This window comes from Oncorhynchus keta, unplaced genomic scaffold (assembly GCF_023373465.1).
Source record: "Oncorhynchus keta strain PuntledgeMale-10-30-2019 unplaced genomic scaffold, Oket_V2 Un_contig_3378_pilon_pilon, whole genome shotgun sequence".
In the NCBI taxonomy this organism is placed as follows: domain Eukaryota; kingdom Metazoa; phylum Chordata; class Actinopteri; order Salmoniformes; family Salmonidae; genus Oncorhynchus; species Oncorhynchus keta.
The window spans coordinates 445,816-470,535 of NW_026287223.1; the positions used below are offsets into that span (position 1 = coordinate 445,816).

Here is a 24,720-nt window from a genome sequence, read left to right on the forward strand (position 1 = left end):
TTGTCTCCTCAGACAGCGAAGGACAGCAGTTAGTTAATATATATAACCTTAAGTCAGGACTGGTTGTATTAATAGAACTGTCTTGTCTCCTCAGACAGCGAAGGACAGCAGTTAGTTAATATATATAACCTTAAGTCAGGACTGGTTGTATTAATAGAAGTGTCTTGTCTCCTCAGACAGCGAAGGACAGCAGTTAGTTAATATATAACCTGAAGTCAGGACTGGTTGTATTAATAGAACTGTCTTGTCTCCTCAGACAGCGAAGGACAGCAGTTAGTTAATATATAACCTGAAGTCAGGACTGGTTGTATTAATAGAAGTGTCTTGTCTCCTCAGACAGCGAAGGACAGCAGTTAGTTAATATATAACCTGAAGTCAGGACTGGTTGTATTAATAGAAGTGTCTTGTCTCCTCAGACAGCGAAGGACAGCAGTTAGTTATATATATAACCTGAAGTCAGGACTGGTTGTATTAATAGAAGTGTCTTGTCTCCTCAGACAGCGAAGGACAGCAGTGTAGAGAAACTCCTACTGAAACTCAACACCTGGTACCTGGAGAAAGAAGGTGAGACAACCGGATCTGTCCCGTCTACTACCACCTCTTATTGCCCAGTCGCCCAAAACAACCACGAGACACTGCTCCTAGATCAGTGGTGTCCGGCTCACTTCCTGGAGGGCCGAGTTATTGCCCAGTCCCCCAAAACAACCACGAGACACTGTTCCTAGATCAGTGGTGTCCGGCTCACTTCCTGGAGGGCCGAGTTATTGCCCAGTCCCCCAAAACAACCACGAGACACTGCTCCTAGATCAGCGGTGTCCGGCTCACTTCCTGGAGGGCCTGAGCGTCTGCGGGAAGTCTCTTGGTCGTTGATTTAGTCTCCTGACCTGGTTGTCTGTCTCTTTTTAAATCGAAAGGATGAGCAAAACTCAGCGGCCGTCCAGGAAGTGAGTTGGACAGCCCTGCTGTGGAGGATTGACGTTGACAGCGTCCCCCCTCAAAAGATGACATGGCTCTTTGTCCCCCGCCCCCCTTCAAAAGATGACATGGCTCTTTGTCCCCCCTTCAAAAGATGACATGGCTCTTTGTCCCCCCTTCAAAAGATGACATGGCTCTTTGTCCCCCCCCCCCCTTCAAAAGATGACATGGCTCTTTGTCCCCCCCCCCCCACTCAAAAGATGACATGGCTCTTTGTGTCCCCCCATCCCACTCAAAAGATGACATGGCTCTTTGTGTCCCCCCCCACCCCACTCAAAAGATGACATGGCTCTTTGTGTCCCCCCACCCCACTCAAAAGATGACATGGCTCTTTGTGTCCCCCCACCCCACTCAAAAGATGACATGGCTCTTTGTCTTCCCCCCTTCAAAAGATGACATGGCTATTTGTCCCCCCTTCAAAAGATGACATGGCTCTTTGTCCCCCCACCCCCTCAAAAGATGACATGGCTCTTTGTGTCCCCCCCCCCCCACCCCACTCAAAAGATGACATGGCTCTTTGTGTCCCCCCACCCCTTCAAAAGATGACATGGCTCTTTTGTCCCCCCACCCCACTCAAAAGATGACATGGCTCTTTGTGTCCCCCCACCCCACTCAAAAGATGACATGGCTCTTTGTCCCCCCCTTCAAAAGATGACATGGCTCTTTGTCCCCCTTCAAAAGATGACATGGCTATTTGTCCCCCCTTCAAAAGATGACATGGCTCTTTGTCCCCCTTCAAAAGATGACATGGCTCTTTGTCCCCCTTCAAAAGATGACATGGCTATTTGTCCCCCCCCTTCAAAAGATGACATGGCTCTTTGTCCCCCCTTCAAAAGATGACATGGCTATTTGTCCCCCCTTCAAAAGATGACATGGCTATTTGTCCCCCCCTTCAAAAGATGACATGGCTCTTTGTCCCCCCTTCAAAAGATGACATGGCTCTTTGTCCCCCCACCCCACTCAAAAGATGACATGGCTCTTTGTCCCCCCACCCCACTCAAAAGATGACATGGCTCTTTGTCTCCCCCCTTCAAAAGATGACATGGCTCTTTGTCTCCCCCTTCAAAAGATGACATGGCTCTTTGTCTCCCCCCTTCAAAAGATGACATGGCTCTTTGTCCCCCTCTAAAGATGACATGGCTCTTTGCCCCCCTCTAAAGATGCCATGGCTCTTTGCCCCCTCTAAAGATGACATGGCTCTTTGTCCCCCCTCTAAAGATGACATGGCTCTTTGTCCCCCCTCTAAAGATGACATGGCTCTTTGTCCCCCCCCCAGAGCCGGTGTACAGGTCGTCGTGCGCCCTGACGGTCCACGCTATCAGCCACTACAGCCCTGATGTCCTGAAGGGGCACGCGGTGGGAGCGTTGCCGCTAGCCTTCTTGGGGATGCACCAGGCGCCGGGACCGGACGAGGAGAAGGGAGAGAGCCACGACGCCACGCTGTGGAGCGAAGTCTGGCAGGAACACGTACCAGGTTAGAGAGAGAGAGAGAGAGAGGAGAGAAACACACACCTGGTCAGAGAGAGAGAGAGGAGAGAAACACACACCTGGTCAGAGAGAGAGAGGAGAGAAACACACACCTGGTCAGAGAGAGAGAGGAGAGAAACACACACCTGGTCAGAGAGAGAGAGAGGAGAGAAACACACACCTGGTCAGAGAGAGAGAGGAGAGAAACACACACCTGGTCAGAGAGAGAGAGAGAGAGAGGAGAGAAACACACACCTGGTCAGAGAGAGAGAGGAGAGAAACACACACCTGGTCAGAGAGAGAGAGAGAGAGAAACACACACCTGGTCAGAGAGAGAGAGAGGAGAGAAACACACACCTGGTCAGAGAGAGAGAGGAGAGAAACACACACCTGGTCAGAGAGAGAGGAGAGAAACACACACCTGGTCAGAGAGAGAGAGAGGGAGAGAAACACACACCTGGTCAGAGAGAGAGAGGAGAGAAACACACACCTGGTCAGAGAGAGAGAGGAGAGAAACACACACCTGGTCAGAGAGAGAGAGGAGAGAAACACACACCTGGTCAGAGAGAGAGAGGAGAGAAACACACACCTGGTCAGAGAGAGAGAGGAGAGAAACACACACCTGGTCAGAGAGAGGAGAGAAACACACACCTGGTCAGAGAGAGAGAGGAGAGAAACACACACCTGGTCAGAGAGAGGAGAGAAACACACACCTGGTCAGAGAGAGGAGAGAAACACACACCTGGTCAGAGAGAGAGAGAAACACACACCTGGTCAGAGAGAGAGGAGAGAAACACACACCTGGTCAGAGAGAGAGAGAGGAGAGAAACACACACCTGGTCAGAGAGAGGAGAGAAACACACACCTGGTCAGAGAGAGAGGGGAGAGAAACACACACCTGGTCAGAGAGAGAGAGGAGAGAAACACACACCTGGTCAGAGAGAGAGAGAGGAGAGAAACACACACACCTGGTCAGAGAGAGAGAGAGGAGAGAAACACACACCTGGTCAGAGAGAGGAGAGAAACACACACCTGGTCAGAGAGAGGAGAGAAACACACACCTGGTCAGAGAGAGGAGAGAAACACACACCTGGTCAGAGAGAGAGAGAGAGAGAAACACACACCTGGTCAGAGAGAGAGAGAGGAGAGAAACACACACCTGGTCAGAGAGAGAGGGGAGAGAAACACACACCTGGTCAGAGAGAGAGAGAGGAGAGAAACACACACCTGGTCAGAGAGAGAGGGAGAGAAACACACACACCTGGTCAGAGAGAGAGAGAGAGGAGAGAAACACACACCTGGTCAGAGAGAGAGAGAGGAGAGAAACACACACCTGGTCAGAGAGAGAGAGAGGAGAGAAACACACACCTGGTCAGAGAGAGAGGAGAGAAACACACACCTGGTCAGAGAGAGAGAGAGGAGAGAAACACACACCTGGTCAGAGAGAGAGAGAGGAGAGAAACACACACCTGGTCAGAGAGAGAGAGGAGAGAAACACACACCTGGTCAGAGAGAGAGAGAGGAGAGAAACACACACCTGGTCAGAGAGAGAGAGGAGAGAAACACACACCTGGTCAGAGAGAGAGAGGAGAGAAACACACACCTGGTCAGAGAGAGAGAGGAGAGAAACACACACCTGGTCAGAGAGAGAGAGGAGAGAAACACACACCTGGTCAGAGAGAGGAGAGAAACACACACCTGGTCAGAGAGAGGAGAGAAACACACACCTGGTCAGAGAGAGGAGAGAAACACACACCTGGTCAGAGAGAGAGAGGAGAGAAACACACACCTGGTCAGAGAGAGAGAGAGAGAGAGAAACACACACCTGGTCAGAGAGAGAGAGAGGAGAGAAACACACACCTGGTCAGAGAGAGAGAGGAGAGAAACACACACCTGGTCAGAGAGCGGAGAGGAGAGAAACACACACCTGGTCAGAGAGCGGAGAGGAGAGAAACACACACCTGGTCAGAGAGCGGAGAGGAGAGAAACACACACCTGGTCAGAGAGAGGAGAGAAACACACACCTGGTCAGAGAGAGGAGAGAAACACACACCTGGTCAGAGAGAGGAGAGAAACACACACCTGGTCAGAGAGAGGAGAGAAACACACACCTGGTCAGAGAGAGGAGAGAAACACACACCTGGTCAGAGAGAGGAGAGAAACACACACCTGGTCAGAGAGAGAGGAGAGAAACACACACCTGGTCAGAGAGAGAGGGGAGAGAAACACACACCTGGTCAGAGAGAGAGAGAGAGAGGAGAGAAACACACACCTGGTCAGAGAGAGAGAGAGGAGAGAAACACACACCTGGTCAGAGAGAGGAGAGAAACACACACCTGGTCAGAGAGAGGAGAGAAACACACACCTGGTCAGAGAGAGGAGAGAAACACACACCTGGTCAGAGAGAGGAGAGAAACACACACCTGGTCAGAGAGAGGAGAGAAACACACACCTGGTCAGAGAGAGGAGAGAAACACACACCTGGTCAGAGAGAGGAGAGAAACACACACCTGGTCAGAGAGAGAGAGGAGAGAAACACACACCTGGTCAGAGAGAGAGAGGAGAGAAACACACACCTGGTCAGAGAGAGAGAGGAGAGAAACACACACCTGGTCAGAGAGAGAGAGGAGAGAAACACACACCTGGTCAGAGAGAGAGAGGAGAGAAACACACACCTGGTCAGAGAGAGAGGAGAGAAACACACACCTGGTCAGAGAGAGAGGAGAGAAACACACACCTGGTCAGAGAGAGAGGAGAGAAACACACACCTGGTCAGAGAGAGAGAGGAGAGAAACACACACCTGGTCAGAGAGAGAGAGGAGAGAAACACACACCTGGTCAGAGAGAGGAGAGAAACACACACCTGGTCAGAGAGAGAGAGGAGAAAAACACACACCTGGTCAGAGAGAGGAGAGAAACACACACCTGGTCAGAGAGAGAGAGGAGAGAAACACACACCTGGTCAGAGAGAGAGAGGAGAGAAACACACACCTGGTCAGAGAGAGAGAGGAGAGAAACACACACCTGGTCAGAGAGCGGAGAGGAGAGAAACACACACCTGGTCAGAGAGAGGAGAGAAACACACACCTGGTCAGAGAGAGGAGAGAAACACACACCTGGTCAGAGAGAGGAGAGAAACACACACCTGGTCAGAGAGAGGAGAGAAACACACACCTGGTCAGAGAGGAGAGAAACACACACCTGGTCAGAGAGAGAGAGAGAGGAGAGAAACACACACCTGGTCAGAGAGAGAGAGAGGAGAGAAACACACACCTGGTCAGAGAGCGGAGAGGAGAGAAACACACACCTGGTCAGAGAGAGGAGAGAAACACACACCTGGTCAGAGAGAGGAGAGAAACACACACCTGGTCAGAGAGAGGAGAGAAACACACACCTGGTCAGAGAGAGGAGAGAAACACACACCTGGTCAGAGAGAGAGAGAGAGAGAGGAGAGAAACACACACCTGGTCAGAGAGAGAGAGAGAGAGAGGAGAGAAACACACACCTGGTCAGAGAGAGAGGGGAGAGAGAAACACACCTGGTCAGAGAGAGGAGAGAAACACACACCTGGTCAGAGAGAGAGAGAGGAGAGAAACACACACCTGGTCAGAGAGAGAGAGGAGAGAAACACACACCTGGTCAGAGAGAGAGGGAGAGAAAACACACCTGGTCAGAAAGAGAGAGAGGAGAGAAACACACACCTGGTCAGAGAGAGGAGAGAAACACACACCTGGTCAGAGAGAGGAGAGAAACACACACCTGGTCAGAGAGAGGAGAGAAACACACACCTGGTCAGAGAGAGGAGAGAAAACACACCTGGTCAGAGAGAGGAGAGAAACACACACCTGGTCAGAGAGAGGAGAGAAACACACACCTGGTCAGAGAGGAGAGAAACACACACCTGGTCAGAGAGGAGAGAAACACACACCTGGTCAGAGAGAGGAGAGAAACACACACCTGGTCAGAGAGAGGAGAGAAACACACACCTGGTCAGAGAGAGAGGGGAGAGAAACACACACCTGGTCAGAGAGAGAGGGAGAGAAACACACACCTGGTCAGAGAGAGAGGGGAGAGAAACACACACCTGGTCAGAGAGAGAGAGAGGAGAGAAACACACACCTGGTCAGAGAGAGAGGGGAGAGAAACACACACCTGGTCAGAGAGAGGAGAGAAACACACACCTGGTCAGAGAGAGGAGAGAAACACACACCTGGTCAGAGAGAGGAGAGAACACACACCTGGTCAGAGAGGAGAGAAACACACACCTGGTCAGAGAGAGGAGAGAAACACACACCTGGTCAGAGAGAGGAGAGAAACACACACCTGGTCAGAGAGAGGAGAGAAACACACACCTGGTCAGAGAGAGGAGAGAAACACACACCTGGTCAGAGAGGAGAGAAACACACACCTGGTCAGAGAGAGGAGAGAAACACACACCTGGTCAGAGAGAGAGAGAGGAGAGAAACACACACCTGGTCAGAGAGAGAGAGAGGAGAGAAACACACCTGGTCAGAGAGAGAGAGGAGAGAAACACACACCTGGTCAGAGAGAGAGAGGAGAGAAACACACACCTGGTCAGAGAGAGAGGAGAGAAACACACACCTGGTCAGAGAGAGAGGAGAGAAACACACACCTGGTCAGAGAGAGAGGAGAGAAACACACACCTGGTCAGAGAGAGAGGAGAGAAACACACACCTGGTCAGAGAGAGAGAGGAGAGAAACACACACCTGGTCAGAGAGAGAGAGAGAGGAGAGAAACACACACCTGGTCAGAGAGAGAGAGGAGAGAAACACACACCTGGTCAGAGAGAGAGAGGAGAGAAACACACACCTGGTCAGAGAGAGAGAGAAAAACACACACCTGGTCAGAGAGAGGAGAGAAACACACACCTGGTCAGAGAGAGAGAGAGGAGAGAAACACACACCTGGTCAGAGAGAGAGGAGAGAAACACACACCTGGTCAGAGAGAGAGAGAGGAGAAACACACACCTGGTCAGAGAGCGGAGAGGAGAGAAACACACACCTGGTCAGAGAGAGGAGAGAAACACACACCTGGTCAGAGAGGAGAGAAACACACACCTGGTCAGAGAGAGGAGAGAAACACACACCTGGTCAGAGAGAGGAGAGAAACACACACCTGGTCAGAGAGAGGAGAGAAACACACACCTGGTCAGAGAGAGAGAGAGAGAGGAGAGAAACACACCTGGTCAGAGAGAGAGAGGAGAGAAACACACACCTGGTCAGAGAGAGAGAGAGGAGAGAAACACACACCTGGTCAGAGAGCGGAGAGGAGAGAAACACACACCTGGTCAGAGAGAGGAGAGAAACACACACCTGGTCAGAGAGGAGAGAAACACACACCTGGTCAGAGGAGAGAAACACACACCTGGTCAGAGAGAGGAGAGAAACACACACCTGGTCAGAGAGAGGAGAGAAACACACACCTGGTCAGAGAGAGAGAGAGGAGAAACACACACCTGGTCAGAGAGAGAGAGGAGAGAAACACACACCTGGTCAGAGAGAGAGGGAGAGAGAAACACACCTGGTCAGTCAGAGGAGAGAAACACACACCTGGTCAGAGAGAGGAGAGAAACACACACCTGGTCAGAGAGGAGAGAACACACACCTGGTCAGAGAGAGGAGAGAAACACACACCTGGTCAGAGAGAGGAGAGAAACACACACCTGGTCAGAGAGGAGAGAAACACACACCTGGTCAGAGAGAGGAGAGAAACACACACCTGGTCAGAGAGAGGAGAGAAACACACACCTGGTCAGAGAGAGGAGAGAAACACACACCTGGTCAGAGAGGAGAGAAACACACACCTGGTCAGAGAGAGAAACACACACCTGGTCAGAGAGAGAGGAGAGAAACACACACCTGGTCAGAGAGAGAGAGAGGAGAGAAACACACACCTGGTCAGAGAGAGGAGAGAAACACACACCTGGTCAGAGAGAGAGAGAGGAGAGAAACACACACCTGGTCAGAGAGAGGAGAGAAACACACACCTGGTCAGAGAGAGAGGAGAGAAACACACACCTGGTCAGAGAGAGAGAGGAGAGAAACACACACCTGGTCAGAGAGAGAGGAGAGAAACACACACCTGGTCAGAGAGAGAGAGGAGAGAAACACACACCTGGTCAGAGAGAGGAGAGAAACACACACCTGGTCAGAGAGAGAGGAGAGAAACACACACCTGGTCAGAGAGAGAGAGGAGAAAACACACACCTGGTCAGAGAGGAGAGAAACACACACCTGGTCAGAGAGAGAGGAGAGAAACACACACCTGGTCAGAGAGAGAGGAGAGAAACACACACCTGGTCAGAGAGAGAGAGAGGAGAGAAACACACACCTGGTCAGAGAGCGGAGAGGAGAGAAACACACACCTGGTCAGAGAGAGGAGAGAAACACACACCTGGTCAGAGAGAGGAGAGAAACACACACCTGGTCAGAGAGAGGAGAGAACACACACCTGGTCAGAGAGAGGAGAGAAACACACACCTGGTCAGAGAGAGGAGAGAAACACACACCTGGTCAGAGAGAGAGAGAGGAGAGAAACACACACCTGGTCAGAGAGAGAGAGGAGAGAAACACACACCTGGTCAGAGAGGAGAGAAACACACCTGGTCAGAGAGAGGAGAGAAACACACACCTGGTCAGAGAGAGGAGAGAAACACACACCTGGTCAGAGAGAGGAGAGAAACACACACCTGGTCAGAGAGAGGAGAGAAACACACACCTGGTCAGAGAGAGAGAGAGAGAGAGAGAAACACACACCTGGTCAGAGAGAGAGAGGAGAGAAACACACACCTGGTCAGAGAGGGGAGAGAGAAACACACACCTGGTCAGAGAGAGGAGAGAAACACACACCTGGTCAGAGAGAGAGAGAGGAGAGAAACACACACCTGGTCAGAGAGAGAGGGGAGAGAAACACACACCTGGTCAGAGAGAGAGGAGAGAAACACACACCTGGTCAGAAAGAGAGAGGAGAGAAACACACACCTGGTCAGAGAGAGGAGAGAAACACACACCTGGTCAGAGAGAGGAGAGAAACACACACCTGGTCAGAGAGAGGAGAGAAACACACACCTGGTCAGAGAGAGGAGAGAAACACACACCTGGTCAGAGAGAGGAGAGAAACACACACCTGGTCAGAGAGAGGAGAGAAACACACACCTGGTCAGAGAGAGGAGAGAAACACACACCTGGTCAGAGAGAGGAGAGAAACACACACCTGGTCAGAGAGAGGAGAGAAACACACACCTGGTCAGAGAGAGGAGAGAAACACACACCTGGTCAGAGAGAGAGAGAGGAGAGAAACACACACCTGGTCAGAGAGAGAGAGAGGAGAGAAACACACACCTGGACAGAGAGAGAGGGAGAGAAACACACACCTGGTCAGAGAGAGAGAGAGGAGAGAAACACACACCTGGTCAGAGAGGAGAGAAACACACACCTGGTCAGAGAGAGGAGAGAAACACACACCTGGTCAGAGAGGAGAGAAACACACACCTGGTCAGAGAGAGGAGAGAAACACACACCTGGTCAGAGAGAGGAGAGAAACACACACCTGGTCAGAGAGGAGAGAAACACACACCTGGTCAGAGAGAGGAGAGAAACACACACCTGGTCAGAGAGAGGAGAGAAACACACACCTGGTCAGAGAGAGGAGAGAAACACACACCTGGTCAGAGAGAGGAGAGAAACACACACCTGGTCAGAGAGAGGAGAGAAACACACACCTGGTCAGAGAGAGAGAGGAGAGAAACACACACCTGGTCAGAGAGAGAGAGAGGAGAGAAACACACACCTGGTCAGAGAGAGAGAGAGGAGAGAAACACACACCTGGTCAGAGAGAGAGAGGAGAGAAACACACACCTGGTCAGAGAGAGAGAGGAGAGAAACACACACCTGGTCAGAGAGAGAGAGGAGAGAAACACACACCTGGTCAGAGAGAGAGAGGAGAGAAACACACACCTGGTCAGAGAGAGAGAGGAGAGAAACACACACCTGGTCAGAAACACACACCTGGTCAGAGAGAGAGAGAGAGAGGAGAGAAACACACACCTGGTCAGAGAGAGAGAGGAGAGAAACACACACCTGGTCAGAGAGAGAGAGGAGAGAAACACACACCTGGTCAGAGAGAGAGAGGAGAAAAACACACACCTGGTCAGAGAGAGGAGAGAAACACACACCTGGTCAGAGAGAGGAGAGAGAAACACACACCTGGTCAGAGAGAGAGAGGAGAAACACACACCTGGTCAGAGAGAGAGAGAGGAGAGAAACACACACCTGGTCAGAGAGCGGAGGAGAGAAACACACACCTGGTCAGAGAGGAGAGAAACACACACCTGGTCAGAGAGAGGAGAGAAACACACACCTGGTCAGAGAGAGAGGAGAGAAACACACACCTGGTCAGAGGAGAGAAACACACACCTGGTCAGAGAGAGAAACACACACCTGGTCAGAGAGAGAGAGAGGAGAGAAACACACACCTGGTCAGAGAGAGAGAGGAGAGAAACACACACCTGGTCAGAGAGAGAGAGAGGAGAGAAACACACACCTGGTCAGAGAGCGGAGAGGAGAGAAACACACACCTGGTCAGAGAGAGGAGAGAAACACACACCTGGTCAGAGAGAGGAGAGAAACACACACCTGGTCAGGAGAGAAACACACACCTGGTCAGAGAGAGGAGAGAAACACACACCTGGTCAGAGAGAGGAGAGAAACACACACCTGGTCAGAGAGAGAGAGAGGAGAGAAACACACACCTGGTCAGAGAGAGAGAGAGGAGAGAAACACACACCTGGTCAGAGAGAGAGGGGAGAGAAAACACACCTGGTCAGAGAGGAGAGAAACACACACCTGGTCAGAGAGAGGAGAGAAACACACACCTGGTCAGAGAGGAGAGAAACACACACCTGGTCAGAGAGAGGAGAGAAACACACACCTGGTCAGAGAGAGAGAGAGAGGAGAGAAACACACACCTGGTCAGAGAGAGGAGAGGAGAGAAACACACACCTGGTCAGAGAGAGAGAGGAGAGAAACACACACCTGGTGAGAGAAACACACACCTGGTCAGAGAGAGGAGAGAAACACACACCTGGTCAGAGAGAGAGAGAGAGAAACACACACCTGGTCAGAGAGAGAGAGGAGAGAAACACACACCTGGTCAGAGAGAGAGGAGAGAAACACACACCTGGTCAGAGAGAGAGAGAGGAGAGAAACACACACCTGGTCAGAGAGAGAGAGAGGAGAGAAACACACACCTGGTCAGAGAGAGGAGAGAAACACACACCTGGTCAGAGAGAGAGGAGAGAAACACACACCTGGTCAGAGAGAGAGAGGAGAGAAACACACACCTGGTCAGAGAGAGGAGAGAAACACACCTGGTCAGAGAGAGGAGAGAAACACACACCTGGTCAGAGAGAGGAGAGAAACACACACCTGGTCAGAGAGAGGAGAGAAACACACACCTGGTCAGAGAGAGGAGAGAAACACACACCTGGTCAGAGAGAGGAGAGAAACACACACCTGGTCAGAGAGAGGAGAGAAACACACACCTGGTCAGAGAGAGGAGAGAAACACACACCTGGTCAGAGAGAGAGGAGAGAAACACACACCTGGTCAGAGAGAGAGAGGGAGAGAAACACACACCTGGTCAGAGAGAGGAGGAGAGAAACACACACCTGGTCAGAGAGAGAGAGGAGAGAAACACACACCTGGTCAGAGAGAGAGAAACACACCTGGTCAGAGAGAGAAACACACACCTGGTCAGAGAGAGAAACACACCTGGTCAGAGAGAAACACACACCTGGTCAGAGAGAAACACACACCTGGTCAGAGAGAGGAGAGAAACACACACCTGGTCAGAGAGAGGAGAGAAACACACACCTGGTCAGAGAGAGGAGAGAAACACACACCTGGTCAGAGAGAGGAGAGAAACACACACCTGGTCAGAGAAAACACACCTGGTCAGAGAGAGGAGAGAAACACACACCTGGTCAGAGGAGAGAAACACACACCTGGTCAGAGAGAGGAGAGAAACACACACCTGGTCAGAGAGAGAGAGAGGAGAGAAACACACACCTGGTCAGAGGAGAGAAACACACACCTGGTCAGAGAGAGAGGAGAGAAACACACACCTGGTCAGAGAGAGAGGAGAGAAACACACACCTGGTCAGAGAGAGGAGAAACACACACCTGGTCAGAGAGAGAGGAGAGAAACACACACCTGGTCAGAGAGAGGAGAGAAACACACACCTGGTCAGAGAGAGAGAGAGAGGAGAGAAACACACACCTGGTCAGAGAGAGAGAGAGGAGAGAAACACACACCTGGTCAGAGAGAGAGAGGAGAGAAACACACACCTGGTCAGAGAGAGAGGAGAGAAACACACACCTGGTCAGAGAGAGGAGAAACACACACCTGGGAGAGAAACACACACCTGGTCAGAGAGAGAGAGAGAGAGAAACACACACCTGGTCAGAGAGCGGAGAGGAGAGAAACACACACCTGGTCAGAGAGCGGAGAGGAGAGAAACACACACCTGGTCAGAGGAGAGGAGAGAAACACACACCTGGTCAGAGAGAGGAGAGAAACACACACCTGGTCAGAGAGAGGGGAGAAACACACACCTGGTCAGAGAGAGAGAGAGAGGAGAGAAACACACACCTGGTCAGAGAGAGAGAGAGAGGAGAGAAACACACACCTGGTCAGAGAGAGAGGAGAGAAACACACCTGGTCAGAGAGAGAGAGAGGAGAGAAACACACACCTGGTCAGAGAGAGAGAGAGGAGAGAAACACACACCTGGTCAGAGAGAGGAGAGAAACACACACCTGGTCAGAGAGAGAGAGAGGAGAGAAACACACACCTGGTCAGAGAGAGAGAGGAGAGAAACACACACCTGGTCAGAGAGAGAGAGAGAGGAGAGAAACACACACCTGGTCAGAGAGAGAGAGAGGAGAGAAACACACACCTGGTCAGAGAGAGAGGAGAGAAGAAACACACACCTGGTCAGAGAGAGGAGGAGAGAAACACACACCTGGTCAGAGAGAGAGAAACACACACCTGGTCAGAGAGAGAGAGAGGAGAGAAACACACACCTGGTCAGAGAGAGAGAGAAACACACACCTGGTCAGAGAGAAACTCCTTCTGTAGCTCAGTTGGTAGAGCATGGCGCTTGTAACGCCAGGGTAGTGGGTTCGATTCCCGGGACCACCCATACGTAGTAAGTCGCTTTGGATAAAAGCGTCTGTCTGCTAAATGGCATATATTATTATTATATATTAGAAACACACACCTGGTCAGAGAGAGAGAGGAGAGAAACACACACCTGGTCAGAGAGAGGAGAGAAACACACCTGGTCAGAGAGAGGAGAGAAACACACACCTGGTCAGAGAGAGGAGAGAAACACACCTGGTCAGAGAGAGGAGAGAAACACACCTGGTCACTCACAGTGGAGAGTCACTATGGACTAAGGCTCTGTAGAGGGAGTGTCTGGTCGAATTGCTGTGTTTAGCTGTGCCACTAGAGATTCTGGGTTCGAGTCCAGGCTCCGTTACATTCGGCCACGACCGGGAGACCCATGGGGCGTACGATTGGCTCAGCGTCGTCCGGGTTAGGGGAGGGTTTGGCCGGGCAGGGACGTCCTTGTCCCATCGCGCTCTAGCGACTCCTGTGACGGGCCGGGGGCGCAGTGCACGCTGACACGGTCGTCTGGAGCGTTGGTGCGGCTGTCTTCAGGGTGGGGGCACACACATTGCAAATAGTCCAGGTAACCATTTGGAAACCTGTTCAGGTGTCTTATGGCTTGGGGGTAGAAACTGTTGAGAAGCCTTTTTGTCCTAGACGTGGCCCTCCGGTACCGCTTGGCATGCGGTAGTAGAGAGAACAGTCTATGACTGGGGTGGCTGGGGTCGTTGACCATTTCTAGGGCCTTCCTCTGACTACCACTTGGATACGACGAAGACAGAGGTTAGAAATAAATCAATAGGAAAGACTAAACATTTTGACCTTTTCAACCCCTGACCTCTCGTCGTGTCTTCCAGGAAGCTTTGGGGGCATCCGCCTCTACATGACGGAGCTGATCGACATTACCCAGAAGGCCTTGCAGTCCCAGTCGTGGAAGATGAAGGCCCAGGGCGCGGCTGCCATGGCGTCCATCGCTAAGCAACAGACTGGTTCTCTGGTCGCCCCTCACCTGGGTATGGTGTTGTCCGCTCTACTGCAGGGACTGGTTGGACGCACCTGGACTGGAAAGGTGTGTGTGTGTGTGTGTGTGTGTGTGTGTGTTCTTATAAGAGTTGAGGTTGTAATTAACTTGACCAACTTGTGTTTAGTACAGATGTCTTCTCACACCAGTTGTTTGTGTCTAGTGTAGATGTCTTCTCACACCAGTTGTTTGTGTCTAGTGTAGATGTCTTCTCACACCAGTTGTTTGTGTTTAGTGTTTAGTACAGATGTCTTCTCACACCAGTTGTTTGTGTCTAGTACAGATGTCTTCTCACACCAGTTGTTTGTGTCTAGTACAGATGTCTTCTCACACCAGTTGTTGTTTGTTTAGTACAGATGTCTTCTCACACCAGTTGTTTGTGTCTAGTGTTTAGTACAGATGTCTTCTCACCAGTTGTTTGTGTCTAGTGTTTAGTACAGATGTCTTCTCACACCAGTTGTTGTTTGATGTCTTCTCACACCAGTTGTTTGTTTAGTACAGATGTCTTCTCACCAGTTGTTTGTGTCTAGTGTTTAGTACAGATGTCTTCTCACACCAGTTGTTTGTGTCTAGTGTTTAGTACAGATGTCTTCTCACACCAGTTGTTTGTGTCTAGTACAGATGTCTTCTCACACCAGTTGTTTGTGTCTAGTACAGATGTCTTCTCACACCAGTTTTGTTTGATGTCTTCTAGTGTTTAGTACAGATGTCTTCTCACACCAGTTGTTTGTGTCTAGTGTTTAGTACAGATGTCTTCTCTCACCAGTTGTTTGTGTCTAGTGTCTAGTACAGATGTCTTCTCACACCAGTTTGTTTGTGTCTAGTGTTTAGTACAGATGTCTTCTCACACCAGTTGTTTGTGTCTAGTACAGATGTCTTCTCACACCAGTTGTTTGTGTCTAGTGTCTAGTACAGATGTCTTCTCACACCAGTTGTTTGTGTCTAGTGTTTAGTACAGATGTCTTCTCACACCAGTTGTTTGTGTCTAGTGTTTAGTACAGATGTCTTCTCACACCAGTTGTTTGTGTCTAGTGTTTAGTACAGATGTCTTCTCACACCAGTTGTTTGTGTCTAGTGTTTAGTACAGATGTCTTCTCACACCAGTTGTTTGTGTCTAGTGTTTAGTACAGATGTCTTCTCACACCAGTTGTTTGTGTCTAGTGTTTAGTACAGATGTCTTCTCACACCAGTTGTTTGTGTCTAGTGTTTAGTACAGATGTCTTCTCACACCAGTTGTTTGTGTTTAGTACAGATGTCTTCTCACACCAGTTGTTTGTGTCTAGTGTTTAGTACAGATGTCTTCTCACACCAGTTTGTTTGTGTCTAGTGTTTAGTACAGATGTCTTCTCACACCAGTTTGTTTGTGTTAGTACAGATGTCTTCTCACACCAGTTGTTTGTGTCTAGTGTTTAGTACAGATGTCTTCTCACACCAGTTGTTTGTGTCTAGTACAGATGTCTTCTCACACCAGTTGTTTGTGTCTAGTGTTTAGTACAGATGTCTTCTCACACCAGTTTGTTTGTGTCTAGTGTCTAGTACAGATGTCTTCTCACACCAGTTGTTTGTGTCTAGTACAGATGTCTTCTCACACCAGTTGTTTGTGTCTAGTGTTTAGTACAGATGTCTTCTCACACCAGTTGTTTGTGTCTAGTGTAGATGTCTTCTCACACCAGTTGTTTGTGTCTAGTGTAGATGTCTTCTCACACCAGTTGTTTGTGTTTAGTGTTTAGTACAGATGTCTTCTCACACCAGTTGTTTGTGTCTAGTACAGATGTCTTCTCACACCAGTTGTTTGTGTCTAGTACAGATGTCTTCTCACACCAGTTGTTTGTGTTTAGTACAGATGTCTTCTCACACCAGTTGTTTGTTTAGTACAGATGTCTTCTCACTCCAGTTGTTTGTGTCTAGTGTTTAGTACAGATGTCTTCTCTCACCAGTTGTTTGTGTCTAGTGTTTAGTACAGATGTCTTCTCACACCAGTTGTTTGTGTCTAGTACAGATGTCTTCTCACACCAGTTGTTTGTGTCTAGTACAGATGTCTTCTCACACCAGTTGTTTGTGTTTAGTACAGATGTCTTCTCACACCAGTTGTTTGTTTAGTACAGATGTCTTCTCACTCCAGTTGTTTGTGTCTAGTGTTTAGTACAGATGTCTTCTCTCACCAGTTGTTTGTGTCTAGTGTCTAGTACAGATGTCTTCTCACACCAGTTTGTTTGTGTCTAGTGTTTAGTACAGATGTCTTCTCACACCAGTTGTTTGTGTCTAGTACAGATGTCTTCTCACACCAGTTGTTTGTGTCTAGTGTCTAGTACAGATGTCTTCTCACACCAGTTGTTTGTGTTTAGTGTTTAGTACAGATGTCTTCTCACACCAGTTTGTTTGTGTCTAGTGTCTAGTACAGATGTCTTCTCACACCAGTTGTTTGTGTTTAGTGTTTAGTACAGATGTCTTCTCACACCAGTTGTTTGTGTTTAGTGTTTAGTACAGATGTCTTCTCACACCAGTTGTTTGTGTCTAGTGTTTAGTACAGATGTCTTCTCACACCAGTTGTTTGTGTCTAGTGTTTAGTACAGATGTCTTCTCACACCAGTTGTTTGTGTCTAGTGTTTAGTACAGATGTCTTCTCACACCAGTTGTTTGTGTCTAGTGTAGATGTCTTCTCACACCAGTTGTTTGTGTCTAGTGTTTAGTACAGATGTCTTCTCACACCAGTTGTTTGTGTCTAGTGTTTAGTACAGATGTCTTCTCACACCAGTTGTTTGTGTCTAGTACAGATGTCTTCTCACACCAGTTGTTTGTGTCTAGTGTTTAGTACAGATGTCTTCTCACACCAGTTGTTTGTGTCTAGTACAGATGTCTTCTCACACCAGTTGTTTGTGTCTAGTGTTTAGTACAGATGTCTTCTCACACCAGTTTGTTTGTGTCTAGTGTCTAGTACAGATGTCTTCTCACACCAGTTGTTTGTGTCTAGTACAGATGTCTTCTCACACCAGTTGTTTGTGTCTAGTGTTTAGTACAGATGTCTTCTCACACCAGTTGTTTGTGTCTAGTGTAGATGTCTTCTCACACCAGTTGTTTGTGTCTAGTGTAGATGTCTTCTCACACCAGTTGTTTGTGTTTAGTGTTTAGTACAGATGTCTTCTCACACCAGTTGTTTGTGTCTAGTACAGATGTCTTCTCACACCAGTTGTTTGTGTCTAGTACAGATGTCTTCTCACACCAGTTGTTTGTGTTTAGTACAGATGTCTTCTCACACCAGTTGTTTGTTTAGTACAGATGTCTTCTCACTCCAGTTGTTTGTGTCTAGTGTTTAGTACAGATGTCTTCTCACACCAGTTGTTTGTGTCTAGTGTTTAGTACAGATGTCTTCTCACACCAGTTGTTTGTGTCTAGTGTTTAGTACAGATGTCTTCTCACACCAGTTGTTTGTGTCTAGTACAGATGTCTTCTCACACCAGTTGTTTGTGTCTAGTGTCTAGTACAGATGTCTTCTCACACCAGTTGTTTGTGTCTAGTGTTTAGTACAGATGTCTTCTCACACCAGTTGTTTGTGTCTAGTGTTTAGTACAGATGTCTTCTCACACCAGTTGTTTGTGTTTAGTGTTTAGTACAGATGTCTTCTCACACCAGTTGTTTGTGTTTAGTGTTTAGTACAGATGTCTTCTCACACCAGTTGTTTGTGTCTAGTGTTTAGTACAGATGTCTTCTCACACCAGTTGTTTGTGTCTAGTGTTTAGTACAGATGTCTTCTCACACCAGTTTGTTTGTGTCTAGTGTTTAGTACAGATGTCTTCTCACACCAGTTGTTTGTGTCTAGTACAGATGTCTTCTCACACCAGTTGTTTGTGTCTAGTGTTTAGTACAGATGTCTTCTCACACCAGTTTGTTTGTGTCTAGTGTTTAGTACAGATGTCTTCTCACACCAGTTGTTTGTGTCTAGTACAGATGTCTTCTCACACCAGTTGTTTGTGTCTAGTGTTTAGTACAGATGTCTTCTCACACCAGTTGTTTGTGTCTAGTACAGATGTCTTCTCACACCAGTTGTTTGTGTCTAGTGTTTAGTACAGATGTCTTCTCACACCAGTTTGTTTGTGTCTAGTGTCTAGTACAGATGTCTTCTCACACCAGTTGTTTGTGTCTAGTACAGATGTCTTCTCACACCAGTTGTTTGTGTCTAGTGTTTAGTACAGATGTCTTCTCACACCAGTTGTTTGTGTCTAGTACAGATGTCTTCTCACACCAGTTGTTTGTGTCTAGTGTTTAGTACAGATGTCTTCTCACACCAGTTGTTTGTGTCTAGTGTTTAGTACAGATGTCTTCTCACACCAGTTTGTTTGTGTCTAGTGTTTAGTACAGATGTCTTCTCACACCAGTTGTTTGTGTCTAGTACAGATGTCTTCTCACACCAGTTGTTTGTGTCTAGTACAGATGTCTTCTCACACCAGTTGTTTGTGTCTAGTGTTTAGTACAGATGTCTTCTCACACCAGTTGTTTGTGTCTAGTGTTTAGTACAGATGTCTTCTCACACCAGTTGTTTGTGTCTAGTGTAGATGTCTTCTCACACCAGTTGTTTGTGTCTAGTACAGATGTCTTCTCACACCAGTTGTTTGTGTCTAGTGTCTAGTACAGATGTCTTCTCACACCAGTTGTTTGTGTCTAGTGTAGATGTCTTCTCACACCAGTTGTTTGTGTCTAGTGTTTAGTACAGATGTCTTCTCACACCAGTTGTTTGTGTCTAGTGTTTAGTACAGATGTCTTCTCACACCAGTTGTTTGTGTCTAGTACAGATGTCTTCTCACACCAGTTGTTTGTGTCTAGTGTTTAGTACAGATGTCTTCTCACACCAGTTGTTTGTGTCTAGTGTAGTACAGATGTCTTCTCACACCAGTTGTTTGTGTCTAGTACAGATGTCTTCTCACACCAGTTGTTTTTGTGTCTAGTACAGATGTCTTCTCACACCAGTTGTTTGTGTCTAGTGTTTAGTACAGATGTCTTCTCACACCAGTTGTTTGTGTCTAGTGTTTAGTACAGATGTCTTCTCACACCAGTTGTTTGTGTCTAGTGTCTAGTACAGATGTCTTCTCACCAGTTGTTTGTGTCTAGTGTAGATGTCTTCTCACACCAGTTGTTTGTGTCTAGTGTTTAGTACAGATGTCTTCTCACACCAGTTGTTTGTGTCTAGTGTTTAGTGTCTTCTAGTTGTTTGTGTCAGATGTCTTCTCACACCAGTTGTTTGTGTCTAGTGTTTAGTACAGATGTCTTCTCACACCAGTTGTTTGTGTCTAGTGTTTAGTACAGATGTCTTCTCACACCAGTTGTTTGTGTCTAGTGTTTAGTACAGATGTCTTCTCACACCAGTTGTTTGTGTCTAGTGTTTAGTACAGATGTCTTCTCACACCAGTTGTTTGTGTCTAGTGTCTAGTACAGATGTCTTCTCACTCCAGTTGTTTGTCAACAGGAGGAGCTGTTGAACGCCATCGGCTCTGTGGTGTCTAAGTGCAGGTACGGTTTCTCCTCTCCTTCTGACTCTAGGAGCAGTCTGTCTGGCTCTCCTTCTGACTCTAGGAGCAGTCTGTCTGGCTCTCCTTCTGACACTAGGAGCAGTCTGTCTGGCTCTCCTTCTGACACTAGGAGCAGTCTGTCTGGCTCTCCTTCTGACACTAGGAGCAGTCTGTCTGGCTCTCCTTCTGACACTAGGAGCAGTCTGTCTGGCTCTCCTTCTGACACTAGGAGCAGTCTGTCTGGCTCTCCTTCTGACACTAGGAGCAGTCTGTCTGGCTCTCCTTCTGACACTAGGAGCAGTCTGTCTCTCTCTCTGACACTAGGAGCAGTCTGTCTGGCTCTTTCTGTCTAGGAGCAGTCTGTCTGTTTAGTAGCAGTCTGTCTTCTCACACTAGGAGCAGTCTGTCTTTGTTCTGACACTAGGAGCAGTCTGTCTGGCTTCTTCTGACACTAGAGCAGTCTGTCTGGCTCTCCTTTACACTAGTGAGCAGTCTGTCTGGCTCTCCTTCTGACACTAGGAGCAGTCTGTCTCTCCTTCACACTAGGAGCAGTCTGTCTGGCTCTCCTTCTGACACTAGGAGCAGTCTGTCTGGCTCTCCTTCTGACACTAGGAGCAGTCTGTCTGGCTCTCCTTCTGACACTAGGAGCAGTCTGTCTGGCTCTCCTTCTGACACTTGGCTCTCCCTCTGACACTAGGAGCAGTCTGTCTGGCTCTCCTTCTGACTCTAGGAGCAGTCTGTCTGGCTCTCCTTCTGACACTAGGAGCAGTCTGTCTGGCTCTCCTTCTGACTCTAGGAGCAGTCTGTCTGGCTCTCCTTCTGACACTAGGAGCAGTCTGTCTGGCTCTCCTTCTGACTCTAGGAGCAGTCTGTCTGGCTCTCCTTCTGACTCTAGGAGCAGTCTGTCTGGCTCTCCTTCTGACACTAGGAGCAGTCTGTCTGGCTCTCCTTCTGACACTAGGAGCAGTCTGTCTGGCTCTCCTTCTGACACTAGGAGCAGTCTGTCTGGTCTGGCTAGACAGTCTGTCTGGCTCTCATTGACACTAGGAGCAGTCTGTCTGACGCAGAGCAGTCTGTCTGGCTCTCCTTCTGACACTAGGAGCAGTCTGTCTGGCTCTCCTTCTGACACTAGGAGCAGTCTGTCTGGCTCTCCTTCTGACTCTAGGAGCAGTCTGTCTGGCTCTCCTTCTGACACTAGGAGCAGTCTGTCTGGCTCTCCTTCTGACACTAGGAGCAGTCTGTCTGGCTCTCCTTCTGACTCTAGGAGCAGTCTGTCTGGCTCTCCTTCTGACTCTAGGAGCAGTCTGTCTGGCTCTCCTTCTGACAGAGAGCAGTCTGTCTGGCTCTGATCTGACACTAGGAGCAGTCTGTCTGGTCTCCTTCTGACACTAGGAGCAGTCTGTCTGGCTCTCCTTCTGACACTAGGAGCAGTCTGTCTGGCTCTCCTTCTGATCTAGGAGCAGTCTGTCTGGTCCTTCTGAAGGAGCAGTCTGTCTGGCTCTCCTTCTGACACTAGAGCAGTCTGTCTGGCTCTCCTTCTGACACTAGGAGCAGTCTGTCTGGCTCTAATCTGACACTAGGAGCCACTGTCTGACTCTCCGTAAGAAGAGGAGCAGTCTGTCTGGCTCTCCTTCTGGTCTAGGAGCAGTCTGTCTGGCTCTCCTTCTGACACTAGGAGCAGTCTGTCTGGCTCTCCTTCTGACACTAGGAGCAGTCTGTCTGCTCTCATTCTGACACTGAGGAGCAGATGTCTGGCTCTCCTTCTGACACTAGGAGCAGTCTGTCTGGCTCTCCTTCTGACACTAGGAGCAGTCTGTCTGGCTCTCCTTCTGACACTAGGAGCAGTCTGTCTGGCTCTCCTTCTGACACTAGGAGCAGTCTGTCTGGCTCTCCTTCTGACACTAGGAGCAGTCTGTCTGGCTCTCCTTCTGACACTAGGAGCAGTCTGTCTGGCTCTCCTTCTGACACTAGGAGCAGTCTGTCTGGCTCTCCTTCTGACACTAGGAGCAGTCTGTCTGGCTCTCCTTCTGACACTAGGAGCAGTCTGTCTGGCTCTCCTTCTGACACTAGGAGCAGTCTGTCTGGCTCTCCTTCTGACACTAGGAGCAGTCTGATCTGAACTAGGAGAGTCTGTCTGGCTCTGATAATGACACTAGGAGCAGTCTGTCTGGCTCTCCTTCTGACTCTAGGAGCAGTCTGTCTGGCTCTCCTTCTGACTATAGGAGCAGTCTGTCTGGCTCTGACACTAGGAGCAGTCTGTCTGGCTTTTGTCCCTGTGATGAGGATGATGTTGGTGATGATGAGGATGATGTTGGTGATGATGAGGAGGATGTTGGTGATGATGAGGGGGATGTTGGTGATAATGAGGGGTGTGTTGGTGATAATGAGGGGGATGTTGGTGATAATGAGGGGGATGTTGGTGATAATGAGGGGGGTGTTGGTGATAATGAGGGGGGTGTTGGTGATAATGAGGGGATGTTGGTGATGAGGGGATGTTGGTGATAATGAGGGGGATGTTGGTGATAATGAGGAGGATGTTGGTGATAATGAGGGGGATGTTGGTGATAATGAGGGGGATGTTGGTGATAATGAGGGGGATGTTGGTGATAATGAGGGGGATGTTGGTGATAATGAGGAGGATGTTGGTGATAATGAGGGGGATGTTGGTGATAATGAGGGGGATGTTGGTGATAATGAGGGGGATGTTGGTGATAATGAGGAGGATATTGGTGATAATGAGGGGGTGTTGGTGATAATGAGGAGGATATTGGTGATAATGGGGGATGTTGGTGAGAATGAGGAGGATGTTGGTGATAATGAGGGGGATGTTGGTGATAATGAGGAGGATATTGGTGATAATGGGGGATGTTGGTGAGAATGAGGAGGATGTTGGTGATAATGAGGGGGATGTTGGTGATAATGAGGAGGATGTTGGTGATCATGTGGGATGTTGGTGATCATGAGGAGGATGTTGGTGATAATGTGGGATGTTGGTGATAAGGAGGATGTTGGTGATAATGAGGAGGATGTTGGTGATAATGAGGAGGATGTTGGTGATACTGTGGGATGTTGGTGATACTGTGGGATGTTGGTGATACTGTGGGATGTTGGTGATACTGTGGAGGATGTTGGTGATAATGGGGGATGTTGGTGATAATGAGGGGGATGTTGGTGATAATGAGGGGGATATTGGTGATAATGAGGGGGATGTTGGTGATAATGAGGGGGATGTTGGTGATAATGACGAGGATGTTGGTGATGAGGATGTTGGTGATAATGAGGGGGATGTTGGTGATAATGAGGGATGTTGGTGATAATGAGGAGGATGTTGGTGATAATGAGGAGGATGTTGGTGATAATGAGGATGATGATGTGTGTTAGTGGTGAACTCCAGAAGTCCTCCCCGGGCCAGCCCAGTGTACCAGAGGTGATAGATCTGGTGTTGAAGGAGTGTCGTAAAGACAACCTGGTCTACAAGATGGCTGCCCTGGGCTGTGCTGCTGATGTCCTGCAGGCCACACAGGAAGACCGCTTCAGTGACATGGCAGACATACTCATACCACTCATTAAGAAGGTGAGAGAGAGAGGGTATATGGCAGACATACTCATACCACTCATTAAGAAGGAGAGAGAGAGGGTATATGGCAGACATACTCATACCACTCATTAAGAAGGAGAGAGAGGGTATATGGCAGACATACTCATACCACTCATTAAGAAGGTGAGAGAGAGTATATGGCAGACATACTCATACCACTCATTAAGAAGGTGAGAGAGAGAGTATATCTCAGACATACTCATACCACTCATTAAGAAGGTGAGAGAGAGAGGGTATATGGCAGACATACTCATACCACTCATTAAGAAGGAGAGAGAGAGAGGGTATATGGCAGACATACTCATACCACTCATTAAGAAGGAGAGAGAGAGAGAGTATATGGCAGACATACTCATACCACTCATTAAGAAGGAGAGAGAGAGGGTATATGGCAGACATACTCATACCACTCATTAAGAAGGTGAGAGAGAGGGTATATGGCAGACATACTCATACCACTCATTAAGAAGGAGAGAGAGAGGGTATATGGCAGACATACTCATACCACTCATTAAGAAGGTGAGAGAGAGTATATGGCAGACATACTCATACCACTCATTAAGAAGGTGAGAGAGAGAGTATATGGCAGACATACTCATACCACTCATTAAGAAGGAGAGAGAGAGGGTATATGGCAGACATACTCATACCACTCATTAAGAAGGAGAGAGAGAGGGTATATGGCAGACATACTCATACCACTCATTAAGAAGGAGAGAGAGAGTATATGGCAGACATACTCATACCACTCATTAAGAAGGTGAGAGAGAGAGGGTATATGGCAGACATACTCATACCACTCATTAAGAAGGTGAGAGAGAGAGGGTATATGGCAGACATACTCATACCACTCATTAAGAAGGTGAGAGAGAGTATATGGCAGACATACTCATACCACTCATTAAGAAGGTGAGAGAGAGTATATGGCAGACATACTCATACCACTCATTAAGAAGGTGAGAGAGA

The 24,720-nt window shown here is 48.7% G+C and overlaps 1 protein-coding gene across 50 annotated transcripts in view; it reads left to right on the plus strand.

Moving 5' to 3' along the window:
• Positions 1-24,720, plus strand: part of ecpas (Ecm29 proteasome adaptor and scaffold) — a 90,894-nt gene that overhangs the window by 49,078 nt on the left and 17,096 nt on the right. For all 50 annotated transcript variants that reach the window (XM_052508199.1, XM_052508202.1, XM_052508214.1 and 47 more), the window contains exons 37-41: positions 498-564; positions 2,252-2,449; positions 14,492-14,703; positions 20,114-20,157; positions 23,538-23,730. In XM_052508199.1, the coding sequence (XP_052364159.1) occupies positions 498-564; positions 2,252-2,449; positions 14,492-14,703; positions 20,114-20,157; positions 23,538-23,730 (714 nt within the window). The remainder of the gene's footprint in view (positions 1-497; positions 565-2,251; positions 2,450-14,491; positions 14,704-20,113; positions 20,158-23,537; positions 23,731-24,720) is intronic.